Below are 23919 nucleotides of genomic sequence, written 5' to 3'. Positions count from 1 at the left end.
AGCTTACCCTTCACTCCATCTTTGGTGGTAGTGGTGGTGTGTATATAAGACAGAGAGAGGGAAAGGGAGGGAGGGAGAGAGAAATTGATTGGTTTCCTTAAATGATTTACACAATAACTCTGAAAGGAGAAAATAACTGAGTACCAGGGGAAGAACATGAGACTTCTTGGCTACCCACCCCTGCTGACTCAACCCACTAGACCGCACTTGTAGCTGGGTTTGATAGGCATCACTTGGGAAGCCTAGCTTTTCTAAAGCATTTCACAGGAAGGAATGTTTGGCATGGCCCGATACAGTAGAGTGTGTAGCAATGGACGGTTTGCTAGCCAACACTGGCTGCTCAGAACTACCTGGAAGCTCTTTATCCCAAGCCTGTCAGCCTTCACTCATCCAGAGGAATCACATCACAGCTACATAAATAACAACATTCCAGAAACAAATGTGTTGTAGCTTGATATCTGGTTTTGAGATCCCACCTACTTTGTTCTTCTTTCTCAGGATTACTGCAGCTATTCGGGGTCTTTTTTTATTCCAGATGAATTATTGGAGAGTTCGTTCTAGGTCTGTGAAATATGCCCTTGGAATTTTAATGGCGAGTGCACTGAATCTATAGATTGCTTTGGGTAGTATGGACATTTTAATGATGTTGATTCTATCAATCCATGAACACGGTATGTTCTTCCATATGTTTTTTTTCTTCCTCTATCTCTTTTTTCAATGTCCTATAGTTTTCTGAGTATAGGTCTTTTACCTTCTCAGTTAAGTTTATTCCTAGGTATCTTAATTTTTTTGGTGCGATGGTAAATGGGATTGCTTTTTTAAATCTCTCTTTCTGTAAGTTCACTATTGGTGTATAAAAATGCCTTAGATTTCTAGGCATTAATTTTGTATCCTGCTACGTTGCCGAATTCATTTATTAAGTCTAATAATTTTTTGATGGGGTCTTTAGGGTTTTCTATGTACAGTATCATGTCATCTGCGAATAATGACAGTTTTACGTCTTCTTTTCCAATTTGGATACCTTTTATTTCTTCTTGTCTATTTGCTATGGCTAGTATTTCCAGTACTATGTCGAACAGGAGTGGTGAAAGTGGGCATCCCTGTCTCAGTCAAGCTGTATTACAAAGTCACTGTTCTCAAAACTGCCTGGTACTGGCACAAGAACATACATATAGACCAATGGAATAGGATAGAGAACCCAGAAATCGACCCAAACCACTATGCTCAATTAATATTTGACAAAGGAGGCAAGAACATACAATGGAGTCAAGGCAGTCTCTTCAATAAATGTTGTTGGGGAAATTGGACAGATACATGCAAAAAAATTAAACTAGACCAGTGGTCAGCAAACTCATTAGTCAACAGAGCCAAATATCAACAGTACAACGATTGAAATTTCTTTTGAGAGCCAAATTTTTTAAACTTAAACTTCTAATGCCACTTCTTCAAAATAAACTCGCCCAGGCCGTGGTATTTTGTGGAAGAGCCAGTCTCAAGGGGCCAAAGAGCCGCATGTGGCTTGCGAGCCGCAGTTTGCTGATCACGGAACTAGACTACCAACTTACACTATACACAAAAATAAACTCAAAATGGATAAAGAACTTAAACATAAGATAGGAAACCATAAAAATATTAGAGGAATCCATAGGCAGTAAAATCTCAGACATATGCCGAAGCAATTTCTTCACAGATACAGCTCCTAGGGCAGTGGTCGGCAAACTTATTAGTCAACAGAGCAGCAAACCGCGGCTCGCGAGCTGCGGTTTGCCGACCACTGCCCTAGGACAGTGGTCAGCAAAACACGGCTCTGTTGATTAATGAGTTTGCTGACCACTGTCCTAGGGCAATGGAAACTAAAGAGAAAATAAACAAATGGGACTACATCAAAATAAAATCTTCTGTACAGCAAAAGAAACCATCAGCAAAACAACAAGAAAGCCCACTGCACCACAGGAGAACATATTTGCCAATGTTATCACTGATAAGGGTTTAATCTCCAACATCTACAGGGAACTCATACAAATTAACAAAAGGAAGATAAACAACCCAATCAAAAAATGGGGAATGGACCTAAATAGATACTTTTCGAAAGAGGACATAAGGAAGGCCAAGAGACATATGAAAATATGCTCAAAGTCACTAATCATCCGAGAGATGCAAATCAAAATGACAATGTGGTACCATCTCACACCTGTCAGAATGGCTATCATCAACCAATCAACAAATGACAAGTGCTGGCTAGGATTCGGAGAAAAGGAACCCTTGTGCACTGCTGGTGGGAATGCAGACTGGTGCAGCCACTGTGGAGAACAGTATGGAGTTTTCTCAAAAAACTAAAAATGGAACTCCCATTTTACCCAGTAATCCCACTTCTAGGAATATATCCCAAGAAACTAGAAACACCAATCAGAAAGGATATATGCACCCGTATGTTCATAGCAGCACAATTTACCATAGCTAAGATTTGGAAACAGTCTAAGTGCCCATCCACAGATGAGTGGATTAGAAAACTGTGGTACATCTATACAATTGAATACTACGCTGTGGTAAAAAAGAAGGAATTCTTACCATTTGCATCAGCATGGATGGAACTGGAGAGCATTATGCTAAGCGAAATAAGCCAGTCAGAAAAAGATAAATATCACATGATCTCACTCATTTGTGGAATATAATGAACAACATATGATGAACAAAAACAGATCTAGAGACAGAAGCATCAATCAGACCATCAAATCTCAGAGGGAAGGTAGGGGGAGGGTGGGGCTAAGGGGGAGAGATCAACCAAAGGACTTGTATGCATGCGTATAAGCCTAAGCAATGGACACAGACACCAGGGGACTGAGGACATAAGTGGGGGGTGGGGCGGTGGACAGGCAATGCTCCCATTATATATATGTAATACCTTAATCAATAAAGAAAAAAAAAAGGTGTTGCAATGTAACTCCTACAGGGAGTTTTATTATCTCTAATTTAATTTGGGGAACTTTTAGAGAATTTAAGCTTTCCATAAGTGCTGGCCAGGTAATAGTGTGTTGCATTAATAATATCAATATCAATTAGGAATTTCCTTTCCTGTTCCCTAATTGGAGAAAACAAAGCCATGATAAAAGACTTGCCCAGGGTTACAGAACTGGACAACAGTCTTTGGACTTCCACATGGGGGAACTTGTTCCTAATCGATCCCTGCAGGATACTGGTTCCTATGAGAAGTGCAAGGGCTCTGAAGGATCTGTGTGCATTCAAAGCCTACTGGGAAAGTTCTGCTCTGGGAGTGTATGCATTTCCTTCAGTCAGGGGTTGCTGAGAAGGACAGCTGAAATTTTCCTAGTGCTGTGCATTTGGTTTGGCCTCTGAAAAAACATCCTGTTAACGTGTTCTTTGATCACTACTTTTTGAGGTTTACTTATTGCATCAGTGGGTTGACCACTAAGCCTGATGAATGATGCTTCTCTACCTGAACAAAGATCACCTTTCAGAATGTGGCTCTAGAGCCCTAGGAACAGCTTCCTGAGTTACCCAAGAGACTATCTGTACAAAACAAACAAACAAAAAACAGCAAGAGGTCAGGAGAAAAGTTCAAACAGCTAATATATGATCCTTAGGATGAAATACTCTTTCACTTTCCCCTGTTCAAAATCATGGTATCAGTGTGGGGGGTCTGCCTGCAGGAGGAACTAGCAGTGGGGTTGAGGAGGATTGCCAGACTCTTTATCCCTCACCCCTTCATTGCTGAACAATACAGAGGATGGGATCAGTGTTCTAAGGTTTTGATCTCCAGCTCCTACCACTGGAGGACAAAATGCTGACACCCACCCACCGACTCAAGCTAAAGCATGAGTCAAACACTTTGGTCTTGTATTTTTTTAAATATACTTTTTAGTGTTGACTAAAGGCCCAGTGCACAAAATTCATATATCCTCTCACAATCCGGGACCCCTCAGGGGATGTCCGACTGCCCTGGGGGATGTCCCAGGGGATCAGGCCTAAACTGGCAGTTGGAAATCCCTCTTGCAATCTGGGACCTCTGGCTCCTAACCACTCTGCCTGCCTGCCTGATCACCCCTAACTGCTCGCCTGCCTGCCTGATCACCCCTACACTCTGCCTGCCTGACTGATCTCCCCTAACCACTCGCCTGCCTGCCTGATCACCCCTAACCACCTCTGCCTTGGCCCCCGCCGCAGTGGCTTTGTCTGGAAGGACATCCAGAATGACATCCAGAAGGTCATTCAGCTGTCCGGTCTAATTAGCATATTATACTTTTATTATTATAGATAGTATTACAGATATCTCCTCTTTCCCCCACTTTACCCCCTCTCCCAGACCCTATCCACCCCCCCAGGTCTTCACTACCCTATTGCCCGTGTCCATGGGCTATGCATATAAGTTCTTTGGTTTATCTCTTCTTGTCCTTCTAAACCCACACTGAGGTATATCAGTCTGTTCCATGCCTCCATGCTTTGGGTCTTATTTTGTTGGTCAATTAATTCTGTTCATTACATTCCACAAATAAGTGAGATCATGTTATATTTGTCTTCCTCAGATTGGCTAATTTCACTTAGCTTAATAGTCTCCAGGTCCTTCCATGCTGTCTCAAAGGGTAAGAGATCCCTCTTTTTCACAGCTGCATAGTATTCCATTGTATAAATGTCCCACAACATTTTTATCCATTTACCTACTAAAGGCCCTGTATCTTTTAATCTAATGGGTTCTCAAATTCCTGTGCCAATGCCCACTAGAAGAGCTGTGGAATACTCTCATAATTCCTAGTAAGAAAAATGCTTTGCCCTATGCCCATTCACCCCAGAAAGTGAACAAAAGAGGGGTCAGGAAGAAGACTGAGTAGAGGAGAAAAGCTGTTACAAAGGAGACAATGACTACTACATGGGAAAGGCATTGATCTGAAACTGAAATTACACTTCAAATGATTATTTCCTTTCTTCCTATCCTGTTTTCTTACCATCCTTCTCTTACCTCCCACTCTACCCCAGCTCTCTCCCTCCATGCCTCTCCCCAAGCCAGGGAAAGAGCAGCTCCATCCAGGTGGAAAATAAGGAAAAGAGGAACCAAAAGGATCCAAAAGGACACAGATCCAATGACTCTTGTGCCCCGTAAGCCTAGGATCCTGCCACCTCCTCCCCTGCCAAGAACTCAAACAATGGGACAAAACCTCCCACAGGTGGTGGTACTGACTAGGCCAGGGCCAAGGTTGGCATAGCTCTGTATTCAACCCTGTAGCCCTAACCCAAGGCAGCAGGATCCTGAAAAAGTGCAGAGCTCACATCCAAATGGCTCTTCACCTGAGGGGTAATGAATGGGAGTGGTTTGCCAAGCATGGGGGGGAGGGGACGCAAGGGGAGCAAGGCAGACATAGCTGGAAGAGGGGGCAGAGTGTTGATATAAGCTGTGTGTGAACCAAGGAGAAGTCACTCTCCCACCCGCAGAACATGCACCCGTGCCCCTGGAGCTGGGCGGGATCTCCCGCTGAGGATGACTGTTTACCAAGGCCTGAGGCTCCAGGTCTCCTTGAGGGAAATAGGGCTGCTGCTTTTTTTTTTTTTTTTTTTTTTCAATGTTTCCAGCTTTGCATTTTAAAAAACTGGAGTTGGCAGTTGAATAAGCCTGGAGGGTTTTCACAGCAATTATCCACAATAGTTAGACGGTGTCTATTAATTGAGAATGGTTACTTTATTTTCTTCCTTGAAAAGAAAACAATATACCACTGTTTAAACACCAAAAGGGGCTTCACTGCTTGCTCCTAGAGGAGGTTCTTGAGGTTCAAATTCCTCAGAAGGGCCCTACCTGACTGTCTTCAATGGCTTGAGTAGTGCCAAGTGTGGTTGGGCCAGAGCCCCTTGATCAAGTTGCAAGGAATGTGCCCTCTTGAAGAGCTCGTCTCACTCCTCCTATAAGGCAGGTCTGTATCTGTGCACATCTCAGGGCAAGGGATACAGTGCCACCCCCAACCTCCAATCTTCAATCCCTCAGCAATGAGACCCAGACAAGGGCTCTCATTTGCCCTCAGCTTGGTGACAGTCTGGTCACAGCAGAATCCCTCCCAGGCCCCGGACCAGGACTTACCTTACTCTGCTTCCTGTCCAGGTAGAACTGGTGCTGGCTAATAGCCATAGCCCAAATGGACTTGATTAATGCTGGGCACGCGTACCACGTATGCACCGCAATGCCACTGTGCCCAAACGTCCTCCTCGTCACAGAAGCCCTGGGAAAGCAAGAATCAGAAGGGGCAACATGTTTATGATGAGGAACTCCACTGATGGGTCAAAACTTTTATTGAGAACCCACTGGGTCCTAAATGTCCTGCTGCAAAGGTGACAGATGAGCATGCCCTGGTGCATGCTTTGAGAAACCGGTACCAAAGGCCTTACTTTCATTTTATTTTATGAATAAAGAGTGTATCTAATGTATACAACAAGATGATCTGATACACATCCCGCAGTGAAATGATTACTAGAGTCGAGCTAATGAACATACCATATTCTCTCATAGTTACTATTTTCTATGTGATGAGAACACCTAAAATCCACTCTTGGCAAATTTCCAAGATTACACAATACAGTATTAGTAACCATGGTCACCATGCTGTCCATTACATCCCTAGACTTATTCATCCTACATAATTGCAACTTAGTACCCTTTGACCAAAATCTCATTTACCCATCTTCCCATCTCTCCTGGTAACCACAGTTCTGCTTTCTGCTTCTATGAACTTCATGTCTTTAGATTCTACTTATAAGTGAAAGCATGTAGTTCTTCTTTGTCCAGTTGATTTCACTTAGCATAATGTCCTTCAGGTTCACCCATATTATTACAAACAGCAAGACCGCCTTCTTTTTTTAAGGCTGAATAATATTCCACTGTGTAAAAATACCACAATTCCTTTGTCCATCATCTGTCCACAGACACTTAAGTTGTCTGTTTTGTCCTCTCTGCTACAAACAAACAAGGCCCCAGCAGCAGGATGATCCATTTCTTGGCTTTTGTGAATAATGCTAATCTTTTGATTTACTGGCTCCTTTGGGTTCAGAATGGGGCCAAGCCTCTGCCTTATTTGAGATAAGATGGGTCTCCTTTCTGGTCTTCAGCTCCTGGTATTGAACCAAGACAAAGACAGGAAAGCCTTCGACAATGTCCTATGGTGAAGGATGAGCAAATTCTGGTCTCATCACCACAGGACCTGCCTGTGGAAGGTCCTAAGGGAATCAGGGCTTATATTACTTTAATTCAATGTTCCTTGAAAGAACATTGGGGAACATTCATAGGGAAGACAGGGCCTTAGAAAATCAGGAGAGGAAAGGTAGAAAGATGAGCCCCGCCAACCCCTTCAATCCCCTGCCTCCGCATGTACATGTATGGGGAAGACATGCAGTATATATACGCATGGAAATCAGACTTTAAAAATGAAAGTGGAATACAGGTCCCAACATAATTCACCATATCAGCAGCATTAGGGGGAGGGGGGGGTATACTGACCATGTTCCTCAGTGAAGTGTATTTTATGGTAGGCAGATTATTACAAAAGTGTTTGCATGCAAGTGTGTGTGTGTGTGTGTGTGTGTGTGTGTGTGTGTGTGTAGGGCAAGGTGATGGGACCGTGGGTGGGGTCTGTGGTATCTGAGGTGTATATGTCTGAAGAAAATGTGTGTTCTCAAGATTAAGATATCTAATTTGGAGAAAACTTGGGGTCGTCAGGACCTATGAATAACTTTTGTTTTCATAGCACGTTTTCCCTTGAAGAAAATTTAGAGCTGCTCCGGTCACCTTCCCTTGGGGGCTACAGCTTTAACAGTAGGTCTTCTTCAGACCCATTTCTAAGGAGAAATTCAGATCTGTGGTTAGTTGGTGATGCTGATTCCAGGCAGGGTGTTTTCCCCTTTTGTTAAAAAGGGAGAGTTAAGAGAAAATGCCAGTGCATGAAGGGCAGTTGAAGATAAATTTATCTATAAACTTAAAAAGAAACTGTGGTCTACAAATGTATAAATCTAAAAAGAAATTATCTATAAATTTAAAAAGAAACCCATGATCTGAACACCTATTTTGGCTTCCATAGCAATGGCTACTCCTGGGAGTAAATACTTTTTTTTTTCCTGAAAAAGCTGAGTTAGAAAGGAAAAGTAAGTTGTTATATATTTTAGTGAAAGCAATGAGAGTTGTACCAGGCTGATCTCTTTCAGATAAGGTGAGAGAGGAAGAGTTAAGAGGCCTTCTGGTCTGGGTGGTTCCAAGCTAGCCACAGAGGATCTGAATCAGACCCGCTGAGAGTTTTCCTCCTGCTTCATTATTAATGTATTTCTTCCTGCATCTTTCCCTTCAGGCTCTTCCCACCCCACCCACTTTTCTGTCCTGCATAAACCTTACAAAGGGACTGCTTTCTGGGCAGAAAACAGCAGATACAATGGTGGGGGAGTCAGGACAGCGGTGCAGGAGAATAAAACCCACAGCACTTCTGTGACCCCACCAGTGCCCATCACCTCTGGAATAAGCCTGTGCTCTGAGTGAATTCCTTGTTCACCCACATGCCCCATGGATGACATCTTCGTATCTTCACAACAAGAGTCTCTCCTGAACTTCCATCAAATTGCTTTGGTTCTGACTCACTTCCTGGAGGGTTGGGGGGGGGCGGTCATCCCTATGGATGTCCGGTCATATTTGTCCTCTCTGCTCCAAACAAACAAGGCCCCAGCAGCAGGATGATCTATTGAATTTAAGGAGCACCATGAGGCCCTGAAGAGCCCTTCCTGGCCTCTCCTGCCTTCCCTGCCCTCCCTGTTGCCTCGGGGCTGAGAGAGACTCTTTTCTTCCGGGGATAAGACCTTGCTCTGTGCACAGGCTGCCTGGGCCCCTCACTTTCTCTCCTCTCTTCTGTCTACCTGACAGACATCTGTCCTCCTGAGGGCCCATCTCAAGCTTTACATCCTGGTCACCCTCTGAGGTTCTCCTCCCTGACCAGCCTGGCTCCTGGTGACCTAGAGCATTTATGCTTTTTCCATCTGCCGCTTGGTACTGCCACCTTGTGTAGTGTAGCAGGAAGGTGTGTGAGCATTGGAGTCAAACTCCTGGGTTTAAAACCTGCCTCTACCACTTACTAGCTATTTGTAACCTAGAGCAAACTACTCCGTTTCTCCATGCCTCAGTTTCCCAGATGTAGAGGAGGAACACGATGGTGCCTGTTTCCTGGAGTTACAGGGAGGGCCAGATGAGATTAATGGGAATGAGTGTTGAGAAATGTGCTTGCACATGGTGAACACTCAATAAATATCACACTTCTTCTTCTGCCTGTCTCTCCAAGTGTGCCAGAAGTTCTCTAAGGGCCGTGGACTCTGTCTTGGTACCCGAATACAGAAGCTACACAATTAATATGAGACTGATCACCTTCATTTCATAGGCTAACAGCTCACATAATAGTAACATGTGAGGTTTGGAACCTTTCCTATACCCTTAGGCCTTGGGGAATGGAATTTAGTATTGTATCACAGACAGGGCAATAGACTCAGAGAAAAAACACACATACATATACACACACATGCACAGCATGCAAGGATTTGTCCAAGGTGCCTGAGTTAGCAGGATGCCCAACAGAGCACAGGCATGAAGAGGGTCTACTCTAGTCCTATGTATAGCCCCTTAAACTACTCTTCCTTAGCTTTACTCTGTCCAGCATCCCCTTTCTACATCAGACCCACGGTGGCAACATGCATTTCATTCCTTTCACATAAGTTTCCCCTCCTTCCACACTCCTAAGACAAGTCTGGTCAGTTCACCTGGACAAATAACCGCGTTCCATCCTGGCTGTGCCATCATTTCCAGCATCTCCCTCTCTCCCTGCCGGCACAAGCAGATTCCCACTCTGTAGAGCTGCGTCTCTGGACTGTAAGACCCTGAGAAATGCCAGAAAAATTGTTCTTCTGCTCAATGCTACCGCCTTCACCTGGCTGTGAAAACAAGACTCTCTAAAATGTTCTCCGTTTGCTTCTCTAGTGACCGTGGGGATGAGTAAGCTCTTGCCCTACCTGAAGGGCTGTTTCGCACAGATTATGCAACCTGGCAAGCAGCACGTCAGCCCCACTGGTTATCAAGGGCCGCAGGACCCAGAAGGTGCACAAGCCTCAGGCCCTGACCTGCGCCCTCTCTACCTGTGGCCTCAGCCCTGCAGGAGGCACAGCAGCTTTTTCAGAGGCTCAGAGGCCATGTAGGAGTGAGCTGGTGTGAGATCCTCATTCCCAGGCCTGGGCTTGGGGATTGATGGCACTGAAAACCCACATCTGCCCCTCTGCAGAGTCTGATCTTCCCGTCTTCCCAGGACTGCCTTCGGGCTGTAAATCCATTTTTTGGACTTACCCAAAGTGATTTACTCAGAGGTGGCAGGCTTGCTTTTTGGAAATCTTGCAGCTGCTTCTGGGCTGCCTAACCTCCAGGACTGCGGCAGACAAAGAGGAGAAGCCGCGGGTGCCTGCTGCCCCCACCTTCCACGCAGGGCCTGCAGCAGGGCAAACCAGGGTCCTAGTGTTTGTCATCTGACTTAGCACAGCTTTTACGCTAGTGCTGCCTGTGACACGATGTGAGGTGCAGAGAAAAGGAACTGCGTCTTTCACATCCATCCACAAAGCTGACACCCTCACACCACAGCTCCCGGAATCCAACAGTTTGGCACCACTGCTTCATGTGCAGGTCACTCTGGGTGCGGACTGTCCTACCCGGCACACCCTCAGAAGCTCTGACAAGCCATCCTTCAGATTCTCCTCCGGCAAAACTTCCTAAAAAGACTCAGCCTGCTGCCCAGTTTAATTTGGTGTTGGTTACAAAGAGCTAGGAATCTTCCCCAAAATGCCCGGCTTAGAAAGACAGCTCCACATGCATGAGCGCCAACACGTGCAGGAAATGAGATGAGCGCAGAATGGCTACCACAAACACACACACACACACACAAACACACACACACAACACAACACACACACACACTTGAACCCACTGCACTTATCGACATACATAGCACAAAACAAAGCTTTACTGTCTGATTTCAACTGTTCTCCACGATCACCCATCCTCTCCCTGCCAAAATGAACAGCAAGGATGGCAACACAAAAATAGGATCATTCGTGCTGGTGGGCCTTGCCCTCCCAGACGTAAGGATTTTCCTAGCTTACCTGCGTGGGTCGTGAACTTCCACAGAAAACTTCTTTTCTCTGAAATACAGGTTTTCCAACTGCCTCCACTGGAATATCTGGACAGAGAGCAATGCAGTTTAAGTTCAGAAGCGCTTGGTTCATGCGGCCACAGTCCTCCCTTTGCCGCTGAACTTCTGCAGCTGGCAGTTTCCTTATCAAAGCAGAGCCTGTACAGTTGTTTTCGCCTCCTCCGCCTCTTGCTTCACACACACACACACACACACACACACACACGCTCTCCAGTTCAAAACCTGGCAACGTGGGTGTGGATTTTCCTGCAGGTTCCTGAACGAGAACAAAACAAGTTCTTTTCAAGTCATTGCCGGCTGCTCTGCCTTTGTTGAGTTCTCCAAGACAGTTCCCAGCTCCACAGAAGTTTCCCTCCAAGGCAAGGGGCGGGGAGAGCAGAGCGGAGGCAGGCTGGAGACTGGAGGGACGGAGGAGCAGCACTGAGCGCTGGGAAGGAAGCAGTAGCCATCTGCGGGAGGGCTGCCTGAGGCTTCCTCCCTCCAGTGCTGAAATGGGAAGGCGCTCAAATTCCCAGCCTCCCATCGGGACTCTACTTCCTGCCCACTAATGTGTAAGAGCTCGGACTCACCCTGGTGACAAGGCAGCTCAGGAAGCCTCCTGAGGAGGGCGGGGGCTGCCTTGACCTTATTCTGGGCCAGGCAACTCAAGATAACAATGTGCGCCTGTCAAGCCCATACTTCTTTCTGCAGCACAAAGAAACCAAGGGTCCTGCAGCTGCCAGGACACAGCAGCCGCCAGGGGGTGCGCAGGGAGGGGGAGCAGGGGAATGGAGGCAGTTCTGAAAAAAATGGGCAGTAAAAAGAGCTCCCCCTCAGGCCCTGGTGGGCATTTTTCCTTCCAAGAGAGCACCCCTTAACTAAGAAGCTGACTGCAATTACTGGGGATAATTAAGGCTGCAGCACTGCTGGCGGGGGTGAGGGGGGGTGCTTTTTATAAGATGAAAAAGAAAGTTACTTAACCCTCTGGGAAATGTCAAAAGAGGTTGGAGTCATGTACACATTACTAGTATTTATATTTATATTTTATGTATACAGCATCCCTTCTATACTAGTAGTCTTAGAACTGGAGCTTATTTTGCTCAAAGGAGGGTAAAGCAGGAATCCTCCCGGCTCCTCTCAGGGGCATATGCTTTTCAGGGTGTCATCCTAGACCCAGACTCCTGTCATCTGGGGCTCCTGACCCTCTCTGACTTGCTCACAGTTTCTTCTTGAAGGAATGAATAATAAAAACGATTTCTAGGATCTTTTACCCTTTGAGACAGCAGGGATGGACCTGCAAATTATTATGCAAAGTGAAATAAGCAAATCAGAGAAAGACAAATATCACATGATCTCACTTGTTTGGGGAATCTAATGAACAAAATGAATTGACCAACAAAATAAGACCCAAAGCATGGAGGCATGGAACAGACTGATTTTGGTGTTGGGGGCGGGGGTGAGAAGAGATAAACCAAAGAACTCATATACCTATATGCATGGCACATGGACACAGACAACAGCGTGGTGAAGGCCTGGGGGTGGGTGGGTAGGGGCTAGGCAGAGGAGGATGTGGGGGGGGGGGGAATAAGGGACATCAGCAATACTGTCAATAATAAATATATATAAATACTTAAAAAATTAAAGAAACACATAAAAACAAACAAAAATGGCTTCTAGAAGGGCTGCAATCTTTTCTCTTCAGAACCTGCTGGGCAGAATTTGATGACTGTTCCATGTACCAAGGAGGAGGACCTCACTCTCCTGTATGAGAGTCACCTCCGTGGTCCACAGCTCATACAGTACATGTCACTATGAAGCCAAGGGGGGCTATACTTTCCTTCTCCTTTAGGGGTGGTTCCAAGTGGGTGCAGAGACGTTTCAAAGAAAGCAGGTGACCCAAAGCCCTGCACTGGCTCCGACAGCGTGTGCGGGGCACAGATGAAATGCCGCCTGCGCAGAGCCTGGAGGACTCAGATGACAGGGCTGAGCCTCAGGCTCCTTTGCGATGCCCTTACGCTAAATCCCTCACTGAAAACCCTCACAGCTTCTCTCTGACCCCCGCTGGTCAGACACTTATAGACAGTCCCCTTGAACTTAGCCACAGACAGAAAAGCAGCAGAACCATCGGATCGCTGACACTGACCTCATAACCCGGCAGAGTACACGGTCCAAAGTGCAGCACACAGGCTCTGCAGTCTGCCTGCATCGGTGTGAGTCCAGGCTCTCCTATATCCAAACTGTTTGCTCATAGGCAAGTGACAACACTTTTTTTAGCCTCAGTTTCCCCATCTGTGAAATGGCATTAATGGTCCCTTCTAGGTACAGCTCATTGGCACAAAGTAAGCGCTCAATGAACTTAGATCTTATGATTCCTAATTGTTCTGACTTCTCCCAAATCCTGGGACATAAAAAAGAATAACTCGGAATCAAACTTATTATTTTCTTAAAAAAAATTTTTTAAAGCTGGAAATATTTTATTACATTAATAGTTCAGTATTCCTCCTCCTTTGCCTCGGCCACTCATAGATGTAGTTTTTTCTGTGTTCAATGGGCTTCTTTCTGTATGTTTCCAAACTGCTCTCATCTCCTGGTTAGCGGACATCAAAGAGACCAACACTAGGCTCAAACCCAATTTATATCAAGCTCTCACAATGGGGTTTAAGAAAATACAATTTGATTATTTGCATGCTGGGAATCTCTAAGGAAGTGTACAGAATTATTCCCCGCCCCCTCTCTCTTCCCTTTCTTTTGAAGAAAAGGGTGGATGGAAGATAGCTGGTCTCTGAGGGGCACCCTCAGCCCTGTGCTGCCTCCACCATGACCAGGACCACTGCTAAGGCCTGTGGCCCTCGGTCCCTGTGCTCAGAAGGGCCATTTGGTTTATTGCTCTGCTGTCCCCATGTTGAAATTCTCTGTAAGTTTGGAGCAAGGGCCCTGCATTTTCATTCTGTGCCCGGCCTACAAACTATGTCCCTGGTCCCCATCACTGGTCCTGGCTGGCTCTGGTGCCACAGGTACTGCCCTGGGGTAGGCAGCATTTGGGGTAAGTGCCCACCCAGAGTCTGCTATCCCCTCTCCATCAGGAGGAAAGAAAGTAAACCTGGTGTGAGGGTGCCTGCAAACACCTCTCTTGGGCCTTTTATTTGGACTCCCCTGACCTGGTGAAGAAACCGAGCCAATACTCAGAGTGGCTGGCTCCCTGGCAGCTCCTCCCTCCCCAACTCCTTGCAAAATAGACCAAGCCGGGCTTTCCCTTGAAGTGCTCCCCGTGTAGTTGGTGTGGAGAGCCGAGCCTCTGTCAACGGCCCAACCAAACCACCTGGCTCTGCTGCAGGCTCTCGATCTGCTGCCACTGCTGCTGCCCTGACTCCTATCCTGGGCACTGCACCCTGGCTGCCTGGCTCTGGCCTCTCCCAGGATGATATCTGCAGACATTTTCTAACAGGAGGCAGAACCATGGCTTTCCCTCATGTCTGCTCTAAGCAAGTGTTCAAAACATTTTTTTTTTTTTTGCAAAAGAAATACTAGAAAGAGAGGTGACTGAATGGACAGGTTTTCAAGACAGGATTGCACTGGGACATGAGCTGAATCCCAGGAATCAGAGGAGATGCCCCTTTGGGCACACTGGCCTGATCCTTTCCCCTCACTTACGGAGGATGTGGGGCCAGGCAGCAAGGAGATGAAGACAGCAGGGCGCAGCTGTGCCCGAGGGGCTGGCCACCAGGTGGTCACTCCTTGCTGTAAATGCACTGTCTCCTCATGGAGCACAGCTCAGAGGCCCTGCCTGCTATACCCCCACGGAGGCTGGCAGGGTGAAAACAAGAAGCAAACAGACAGAGACACTTGGCCTTGCCTCCCTTTATAAACAGGCCATGCTGGGCCCCAGAGGTGCTGGTGTGGGGCAGCTCCTGATCATCTGTGTCACTTTAGGAGAGCCTTCCTGGCTCCCTGCAGCTTCTCAGCCACCAGGTAAAGATGCCCATGTGCTTTGTGACTCCAAATGAAGGCCCATCAGACACACACACAAAATGATCATTATGACTGTGCTAGTTCCCTTAGGATTTGGTATCACCACTGTGGCCAATTATGCCCAAGGAGCTAATTAGAAGCTCAAATACCTGGGTCTATCAATAATCAAAGGATTTATTAATTAATACTATCAAATCAAGGCCATTCTAATAAACTTCATCGGGCATGTTTAATAGGTCTGTAAACACCCCTTCTTTGATCTTTTAGCATCCCCGAGAAGAGCGAGTGGGAAACTTGCTTCTTAGGGAAAGTGAGGCCCAGAGAAACCGCTTAAGGCCACACAGCAAGCCAGTGAAGGAACCAGAAACAGGAGTCAAGGGTACATGCCCATTACTCTAACCTCTAATATGCTCCTTTCCACACGGGCCCACTAATTAGTGGGAAGAGCTTTTAGTCACTAATGGCTGGTTCACTTTATGAGTGGAATAATTTTTACAAATAAGCAACAGTGTGACTATAAGTAGGAAATATAAAACCAAATCTTTTTAGTCCTATACAGCAAATGTTCTTCCCTTCTGGATGACATGATTTCCTTCTCAGAGACCTGGATGGCTCTGGTAATCTACTCAGAGATGCCTTAGCTTTCAATCAAGGACTAACAGCAAAAATCATGATGATAAGGAATAACCTTAATAATTCGCTTGTCCTGGTTCGAGTGTAGAGAAACTACTCAGAGGTGTTTCCATGGAGATGAGACGGTGTCGGTCACCACCTTTGGGACCAGGGCTGGTACTGGATGTGGAGTTGTAATGTCTGACCCAGACTTGTATTCCCAAGGGATCACAGATCTTCCACTTACCCTCTTTGGGACTCAATGTCCTTAAGTGTAAAATAGGAGATCGGAAACGTTCAACCAGGAAGAGCAAAGAAAACTGGCTAGTAAATACCACCTTCCAGCTATGAGTGTGAAGGTTGCATGTAAACACTTCGTGGGCAGGACTGGTCACTGGTCCTATTAGCTGGGCTGCTGGATTCCCACATCCTGTGCACGGCTGGCGGTTGGGGCAGGAAAGGGCTAATGTTCCCTCCCACCACCACCGGGGACAGAGAAGGGGCCTTGACTCCATGAGACTTCCTCCCAGCAAGTGTTTACTGAGTGCCGGGACAGCACGTGGGTGGCGGGTGAGCTCGCAGAATGAGGCGGAAATAAAGTCTTGAGAGCAAGCTCACTCTGGTGGCTCTGATTCTTGACCGGGCTTCAGGGAGTCTTGTCTTCCTCCTGTCCCTGAGGCTGAATCATCAAGCCTCTTAATGACCTCTCTCTGAGTAACTTCCTGCTTCTCCCAGAGGGACCGTTGCACAGAATGCCAGCAACCATCTGGTCCAGCTGCCTCCTTCCGCAGATTAAGAAAGCCCAAGGGAGAGAGGTTAAAGGACCGGCACAGTTAAATTAGGAACTGATGCTGGGACCCACTCTTGTGACTTCTGTTCTAGGCTTCTTCTAACACACCAGGAAGACCTGACGATGAGCGAGGACAAAGCTGTTTCAAGCCGACGATTAAGTAAATGATCACTTCTTCAAAGGCCCTTAGCAGTCTGCGTGATGCCCAGTGCTTTCCGAACACCAGCCACGAGTTGTCTTCTAAGAAGAATTAGACTCATGGCCAGGAATAGTCTCCGGGCCCGGAAGGAAACATATATACTGGAAAATGTACTTCTTTATGTCACTTCGGCTCTGTTCATTTTCTAGAAGGGCTGTCACTCACTAATCTCTGGGTATATTTAATCCTTTGTAAGCCATAAGCGTCTATAGATGCAAGCAGTGGACCTTCCCCACAAACACGCGTGTCTATAGCCACAAGCCTCGAATATCAACTCTGGTTGCCCAATTTTAAAATCATACTTGCTAGGGACAACTATGGGTTTGTAAAGAAAATTATGGTAACTTAAATTCATAAATATTCCAGTGCATATGGGGATGGTTTCCGTTTTGGATGCATGGCAGTTCACTGGTTAAGCCTTCAGTAAATAAAAACGAGTTGCCACACACCCTGAGGGCTACAGGACAAAAGAAGGAGTGGATGGAGTTTAGTTAAAATGGAGGTGCATCACAAAGAAAGCCAGGCCTGTGTGCTCAGAAAACATGACGAGGCTCTGCTGTTCCAGGAGAACCCATTCTAGGGAACAACAGAAGCACATATGTGTTTTTAGTGGGTCAATACCATACCTCAGAGGTTTTGTATCAGTTACATAGGCATGCACTATATTTTCCTTCATGCTTAAAGAAAAAGGTAGGCCCTGGGGTTTTAGGGAATATCTAATGCCCCATCCCCTTTCCAACCACTCAAGTAGTGGTGTCTACTTTGTATGGGCCTATGCTAATAGGAAAAGGAAGGACATGATGCCTAATGCATACTTATATTGTAAGGAGCTCACAATCTAAATCTGGTTGAGAGGAGGCAACATCGACAAAGCAGACAGTATTCATGATATAGCTCTTAAAGTCATCTTAGTTAACTGAAAAAGACACAAAGAAATGGAAATATTCTGTGCTCATGGACTGGAAGAATTAACATTCTTAAAATGTCAATGTTTCCTAAAGCAATCTATAGCTTCAGTGCAATCCCTATCAAAATCTCAAGAGCATTTTTCACAGAAATAGAACAAAAAAATACTAAAATTTGTATGAAACCACAAAAGAACCCAAAGAGCCAAAGGAACCCTGAGGAAAAAAACAAAACCAGAGGTATCATACACCCCCCAACTTCAAACTATACTACAAAACTATAGTAATCAAAACAGTGTGGTATTGATGGACAGATAAATAGACACACAGACCAATGGAATAGAATTAAGAGCCCAGAAATAAACCCATACATATAGGGACAAATAATTTATGACAAAGGAGCCAAGAACATCAGTGATGTTTTTGTGGATTTGACTCCAATGGCAAGGAAGCAAAAACAAAAACAAACTACATCAAACTAAAAAGCATCTGTACCATCAACAAAACAAAAAGGCATCATACCAAATGGGAGAAGATATTTGCAAATCATACATCCAATAAGAGGTAACATCCAAAATATATCAAGAACTCATACAACTCAACAACAACAAAACAAACAATCTGATTAAAAAATGGGCAGAGGACCTTAACAGGTATTTTCCCAAAGAAGACATACATACAGCCAACAGGCACCTGAAAATATGTTCAACATCACTAATTATTAGAAAAATGCAAATAAAAATCACAATGAGATATCAGCTCCTACCTGTTAGGATGGCTATTATCAAAAAGACAAGAAATAAGGGTTGGGAGGATGTGGAGAAAATGGAAACCTGTGCACTGTTGGTGGGATTATAAATTGGTGTCACTAATATGAAAAACAATATGAAGATTCCTCAAAAAATTAAAAGTAGAACAACCATATGATCCAATTATTCCACTTCTAGGTATTTATCTAAAAAATACAAAAACACTAATATGAAAAGAATATATACCCCCCTATGTTCATTGTAGTATTATTTACAATGGTCAAGATATAGAAACAACCTAAGTGTCCAATGATGGATGAATGAGTAAAGAAGATGTGGTATGTACACATAACAAGGAATACTACTCAGCTATAAAAAAGATGAAATCTTGCCATTTGAGACAACATGGGTCGGTCTTGAGGATATTATACTAAGTAAAATAAGTCCGATGGAGAAACACAAATAGCGTATGATTTTACTCGCATGTGGGATAAGAAAACAAAACAAACTCATAGAGTTACCTGGTAGACAACAGATGGGTGATTATCAGAGTGGGGAGGGGGGAGAGGAGGGAGAGATGGGTAAAATGGGTCACATGTATGGTGATGGATGGAAGCTAGACCCTTGGTGGTGAGCATGCTATAGTGTATACAGATGCCAATTTACAATGTTGTACACCTGAAACTTAGAGGTACAATGTTATAAGCCAATGCAACCTCAATTTAAAATCATCTATAGTTTCTGCATCAAGCTTTTAAAAATCCATAGTTGATGCACCCCTTTACGTCCCATGTGTTTGTCTCAGATAATCAATATTCATCCATCACTTATTCTCTGTGGTTTCCGTTCATCACTTTTTGGGGTGAGAATGCTGGCTTGGAAGTCAAGAGGCCTCAGTGACACTCCTGACATGGTAAGTTTCTCTGCATCTCAGCTTCCTTTTCTGTGAAGGGAGGGGTGTGCGTGTGCGGGCATTCCTACATCCTTTGGGCGGGTGGAAGGTCAGCACTGTAAATCTTCAATGTCACACTGCTCCTCTTTGGACGTTAAAAATCGAGTAGCTTATCTTAGAACATTTCCTACTTATGGGAGACAGTACAGACCAGTACTGATTAAAAGCATGGTTTTCAAAGCCACACTGTCTACCACTGACTGGCTGTGTATTGTTAGCAATATAATTTGTGTCTTAGTCTTCCCATCTTCGAAATACTACTACTATTAACAAGTTTTATTTTCATAGGTCTGTTGTATTAATAAATTAATACTGGTACATATAAAGTGCGTAAAAAGGTAGCCAGTATATTTGATCATTTGCATTTTGCAGGCGAATTACCTGTGAACACAGTTGGCCTGTGTTGGAGGGCCTGATTTGGTTCCCAGGATAGCCCATTCTATGCAATACTGAGCCATATTACAACAGGTACTTTCTTCTCAGAGTGAAGGTGTTGATAGCCAACATTTATTTTTTATTATTGAGTTAGTGGTCAATAGGTTCTAGCTATTATTATGTTCTTCCCCCTCCATCATTTACATGCCAGCATTATTCTTAATGAAAGAAAATAAGTTCTGAATACTTTGAACATGTATCAGCCCAAAGTACAAGTTTGTGTAATTTTCTTTATAAGAGAGCTAATATGGTGCCATGGGCATTTAAAAACTGTTTTCTGTTAATTGGATTTATTACAATGCATGCACGAGCCAAACCCAGGTTAGCATTCCAGCTGAACTGATGTTGGAGGAACTGTCTTTGGGCTTCTTGGTCCATCCTCATCCAGCCAGGTCCTGGGTCCACTGCAATTTTGGGCTGAGCCAGCACCGACCATTTTCCTTCTATACCTTCTAATCACAACACCTTCACCCTGAGGAGAAACTACCTATTGTAATACGGCTCGGTATTACATGGAATGGGCTCTACTGGAAACCAAATCAGGCCCTCCAACACGGGCCAACTAATGTTCACAGGTAATATGCTTACCAAGTGCAAATGAGTATGCCCTCCTTTCCTGCACCGAAGCGGGGCGGGGGTGGGGGTGGGGGGGCTCCTGGCATCTGTTGTATTCTGAGAGGGCCACAGCCCCAGCAAAGAAAATAATGGCTACTTTTCCCCACAGCCAGACCTAATGGGATCAAGATGTGCCTCTGGCGGGCTGCCTTCTCCTGACTGTCGGAGGACATAAGGTCTAAACTGATTTGGTTAATTCAGTGACAGACACCCAGAGCGCCAGGCCTTGACCCTTTCACGAATGGTCTCTTTTTAACCCGTCAAAAACCTTTCAGCTTTGGCTTGATGAGTCATTATTTGTAGAAGAAAAAGAGCAAGAGGGTCAACAACTCCTTCACAGGCCTGCAGAGAAACAGGCCTTTTTATTTCTCCCGATTGGACTCCATTTCCTTGTCTTTTTCTCCTGGGAGGGCTTCTCCCCATATATGATTTTATTCTGTGTACGTTGGCTCTCCTTGCAGAAAGACATGCCATAAAGCTTTGGCAAATGTAAAAGGTTTAAAAGAAGCTGAAAGTATTTTTCCCTTCTCATCCTCGGCCTACTCATGTCGTTTCTACTCTCCTCAGAGTGGCTGCTGGGGCGTATAGGAGGGTTAGTGCTCGCAGGGAGAAGCCAGCAGTGAGCTCCACCTTGGGGTCTAGCTTTGGGCTTTCCAGCAACGAGCACTGTGGCCAGGTGTGTGGCTTACCCTCTCTGTGCTCCAGGCTTTCCTTGAAAAACCCTCCAAGGCCAACTACACCTGCTGTGACTTGTGTCAATGGGAGGCTTCAAAGAAGGAGTTAGTTTGAGGCATATCTGCCACATCTGAACTATGACGGGCCCTTTCACCTGAATGGCAAACACTTCTCTCCTTTTGGCTGTGGTAAGGTTTTTTGTTTTGACCACTTTAGAGGGCAGACTTTGGGGGAAGCATATGTTTTATTTTTTGAGGGGGAAGTATGTTTTTTCTTTTTTGGGGGGGGGAGTGTTGGCAATTGTCAGTCCTCTCATGCCGGGCAGCTCTGTCCAGAGGTGTAGAGTCACAGTAAGCCCCTGATTTCCCAGGGCTCCACGGAAGACAGGGATAGAATGAAGAGGTTGGCAACCGGCTCTTTGTAGAAACAAAGGTTATCATATATGCATGACTAAAACCTGCATAATCAAGCAAAGGAAAAAAAAAAAAAGATGAAATGCCAATACTCTACCCTAATGATATTCGTGTGAAACAAAGCTAAAAGAAACGAGTAAGCCACAAGGCTCCCTGTGAATAATTATTTAGGAGTAGCTCGTGTACACTTTAAAACAGCCAGTGCTTCCAGAGTTGGCCCAACCCGTGGGGGAGGGGAGGGCTTGCAGGCGTGGTTCTGTGGGTACCAGAGGAGGGGACTGCCTGCTGCCACAGACCTCAGGTACCGCTCAGCCTCTGGCTGCAAAGCCTCTCAGGGAGCGCAGAGGCCGAGTGGGCACCAGGCCAGGGCTGGCAGCTTGCTTTTCAAGTCAGGCCGTGCTGAGAACACCTGTGGTCTTGCTGGCTGCTCCGCGGCGATGGTTGTAGCCAACAGAGGGGTGCCTGAGCCTGCCCCACCTCAGCCCTGACTTTCTTCTGGAGGGTCCCACCCTGTGCTGGCTTGAGTGCCAGAGAGGCCACCTCTGCAGCTGGGGCCCTGGTTGAATTTGGCGATTTCCCTCTCAGGATCCTCTTGCTGGAGCAATTGTGTATCTGCTCCACCATTTTTCCTTCCCAGGAAGAAGAGAGACGTGGGCATGTTTTCTAGAGGTGAGAGTTTTAACTTCAGAACCTCTGTCCCCAGGAGGGCTGCTCCTGGTTAAGCTCTGCCTCATTCCTGTTTCCCTGGAGGAATTCCGTCGTGGGCAGGGCAACTTGGGAGCTGTGACTCTGAGGAAGGCCGTGAGGGCAGAGGAGGCCGTGGCGCCTCCTACTCCCTAGGCTGCCCTAAGCCACTTTTTCACCACAGTTGTCCCTAACCCCCGACTTCCCAGCCCCAATCCATGCTAGTCCTCCCAGATATTCATATACATCCTCTGCCAAAGCAATCATCATCCCATGTTGCAATTCTCTATTTTATTCAAATGCTTTATCTGCCAGACTTGGTACCTTGAAGGTATTCTCCTGGCACCTGGCCCAATACCTGTTAAGCACTCAATAATTATTTGCTGAGTGAATGAATGAGTGAAGAGCTTTATGAGATAGGTATTACTGCAACTGAAGTTCAGAGACATTAAGTCACTTTCTTAAAGTCACACAGATGATAAATGGTGAGAGCTGGTATCTGAACCCTTCTCTGTTTGCTGGAAATGCAGGCAACTCCCATGATATGAGGAGCCATCAGTGGTTGAACCTAGGCATTTTGTTAAAAATACATTTCTAGCCCTAGCCAGTGTTGCTCAGTGGATAGAGCACTGGCCCTTGGACTGAAGGGTCCCGGGTTCCATTCCGGTGAAGGGCATGTATCTCAGTTATAGAATCAATCCCTGGCCCTGGTTGGGGTGCATGCTGGAGGCAACCAATTCAAGTGTTTTTGTCACACTGATGTTCCTCCCCACTCCTCTCCCTTCCACTCTCTCTAAAAATCAATGGAAAAATTCCCTTGGGTGAGGATTAACAACAAACAAACAAACAAAAACGTTTCTAAACTGTAAGGCAAGTAGCAAGAGGGCAGCTGCCTTGAGTGCCAGCTCAAGAGCCCCAGCTGGAACTACAGCCCTTCCTCCTCCTGGTGGCTCTGTCTGAATGACAATGGATTGCAAAGTGAATGGGGGAAGTCTACTCTGGAGTCTTGGGGCTCCTGGGCTCAAGCTGGAATCCCAGCCCTGACCTGGAGTGACTCCTCACCACTCATTCACCTGGAGACAGCCTCAGTGCCCTCCCGGTGGGCTGGTCCCACCTGCAGGGCTGGTCCCACCTGCTGGGCTGGTCCCACCTGCTGGACTGGTCCCACCTGTAGGGCTGATGCTGAGCCCCACGGCCTATTCACACTGACTCCTTCCTGGCTATGTCGGACTTTGGTATTACACAAGTTCACACTTCCAGGAAGGTCAGTTCAGCCTGGGTTTCCCCTTTGAATCATGCAGATTTTTTTTTTAAAGCTCACAGATCTTGCTAAGTATCGCACAGCTCAGCAGAAACAAGCCAGGATCTTCCAAGACAAGTGAAGGCTGCCGGGTTCAACAAGCAGCGGTTCCCAGCCTAATGTTTCCTGCTTCTAAGAAAGACAAGGTGGCCAGATTAACCAGAATGGCTCAGCGGTCTCCAGACTCTAGAAATTCATTCTCAATGCCATTGCTATTAGTTCTTTGGGTCCATTTGGTTTAAGAGACAAAAAAGAAAATTGAGGAACAGTCCAGATGGACTGGTAGGGAACTCTGTAAATACTTTTCATTTTCTCATCAACAATCTCAGCTTAGAGAATCCCTCATGCTTCCCTCCTGCCTTCCCCTCCCTTGCAATGTCTCACTCTCAAACCCTTCCTTATAGGGGCTTTACCAGTTATCCATTCCAATTG

At 45.8% G+C, this 23919-nt stretch overlaps 1 protein-coding gene across 6 annotated transcripts in view; it reads right to left on the bottom strand.

Moving 5' to 3' along the window:
- Nucleotides 1-23919, bottom strand: part of FRMD4A (FERM domain containing 4A) — a 656887-nt gene that overhangs the window by 69050 nt on the left and 563918 nt on the right. For all 6 annotated transcript variants that reach the window (XM_080647786.1, XM_080647785.1, XM_080647787.1 and 3 more), the window contains 2 exons: nt 11161-11237; nt 6080-6218 (listed from right to left, as the gene is read on the bottom strand). In XM_080647786.1, the coding sequence (XP_080503912.1) occupies nt 6080-6218; nt 11161-11237 (216 nt within the window). The remainder of the gene's footprint in view (nt 1-6079; nt 6219-11160; nt 11238-23919) is intronic.

This window comes from Plecotus auritus (genome assembly GCF_963455305.1).
Source record: "Plecotus auritus genome assembly, chromosome: 1".
In the NCBI taxonomy this organism is placed as follows: domain Eukaryota; kingdom Metazoa; phylum Chordata; class Mammalia; order Chiroptera; family Vespertilionidae; genus Plecotus; species Plecotus auritus.
The sequence above is the reverse complement of the archived record's forward strand: the minus strand, read 5'-3'. Positions and strand labels throughout refer to the sequence as shown.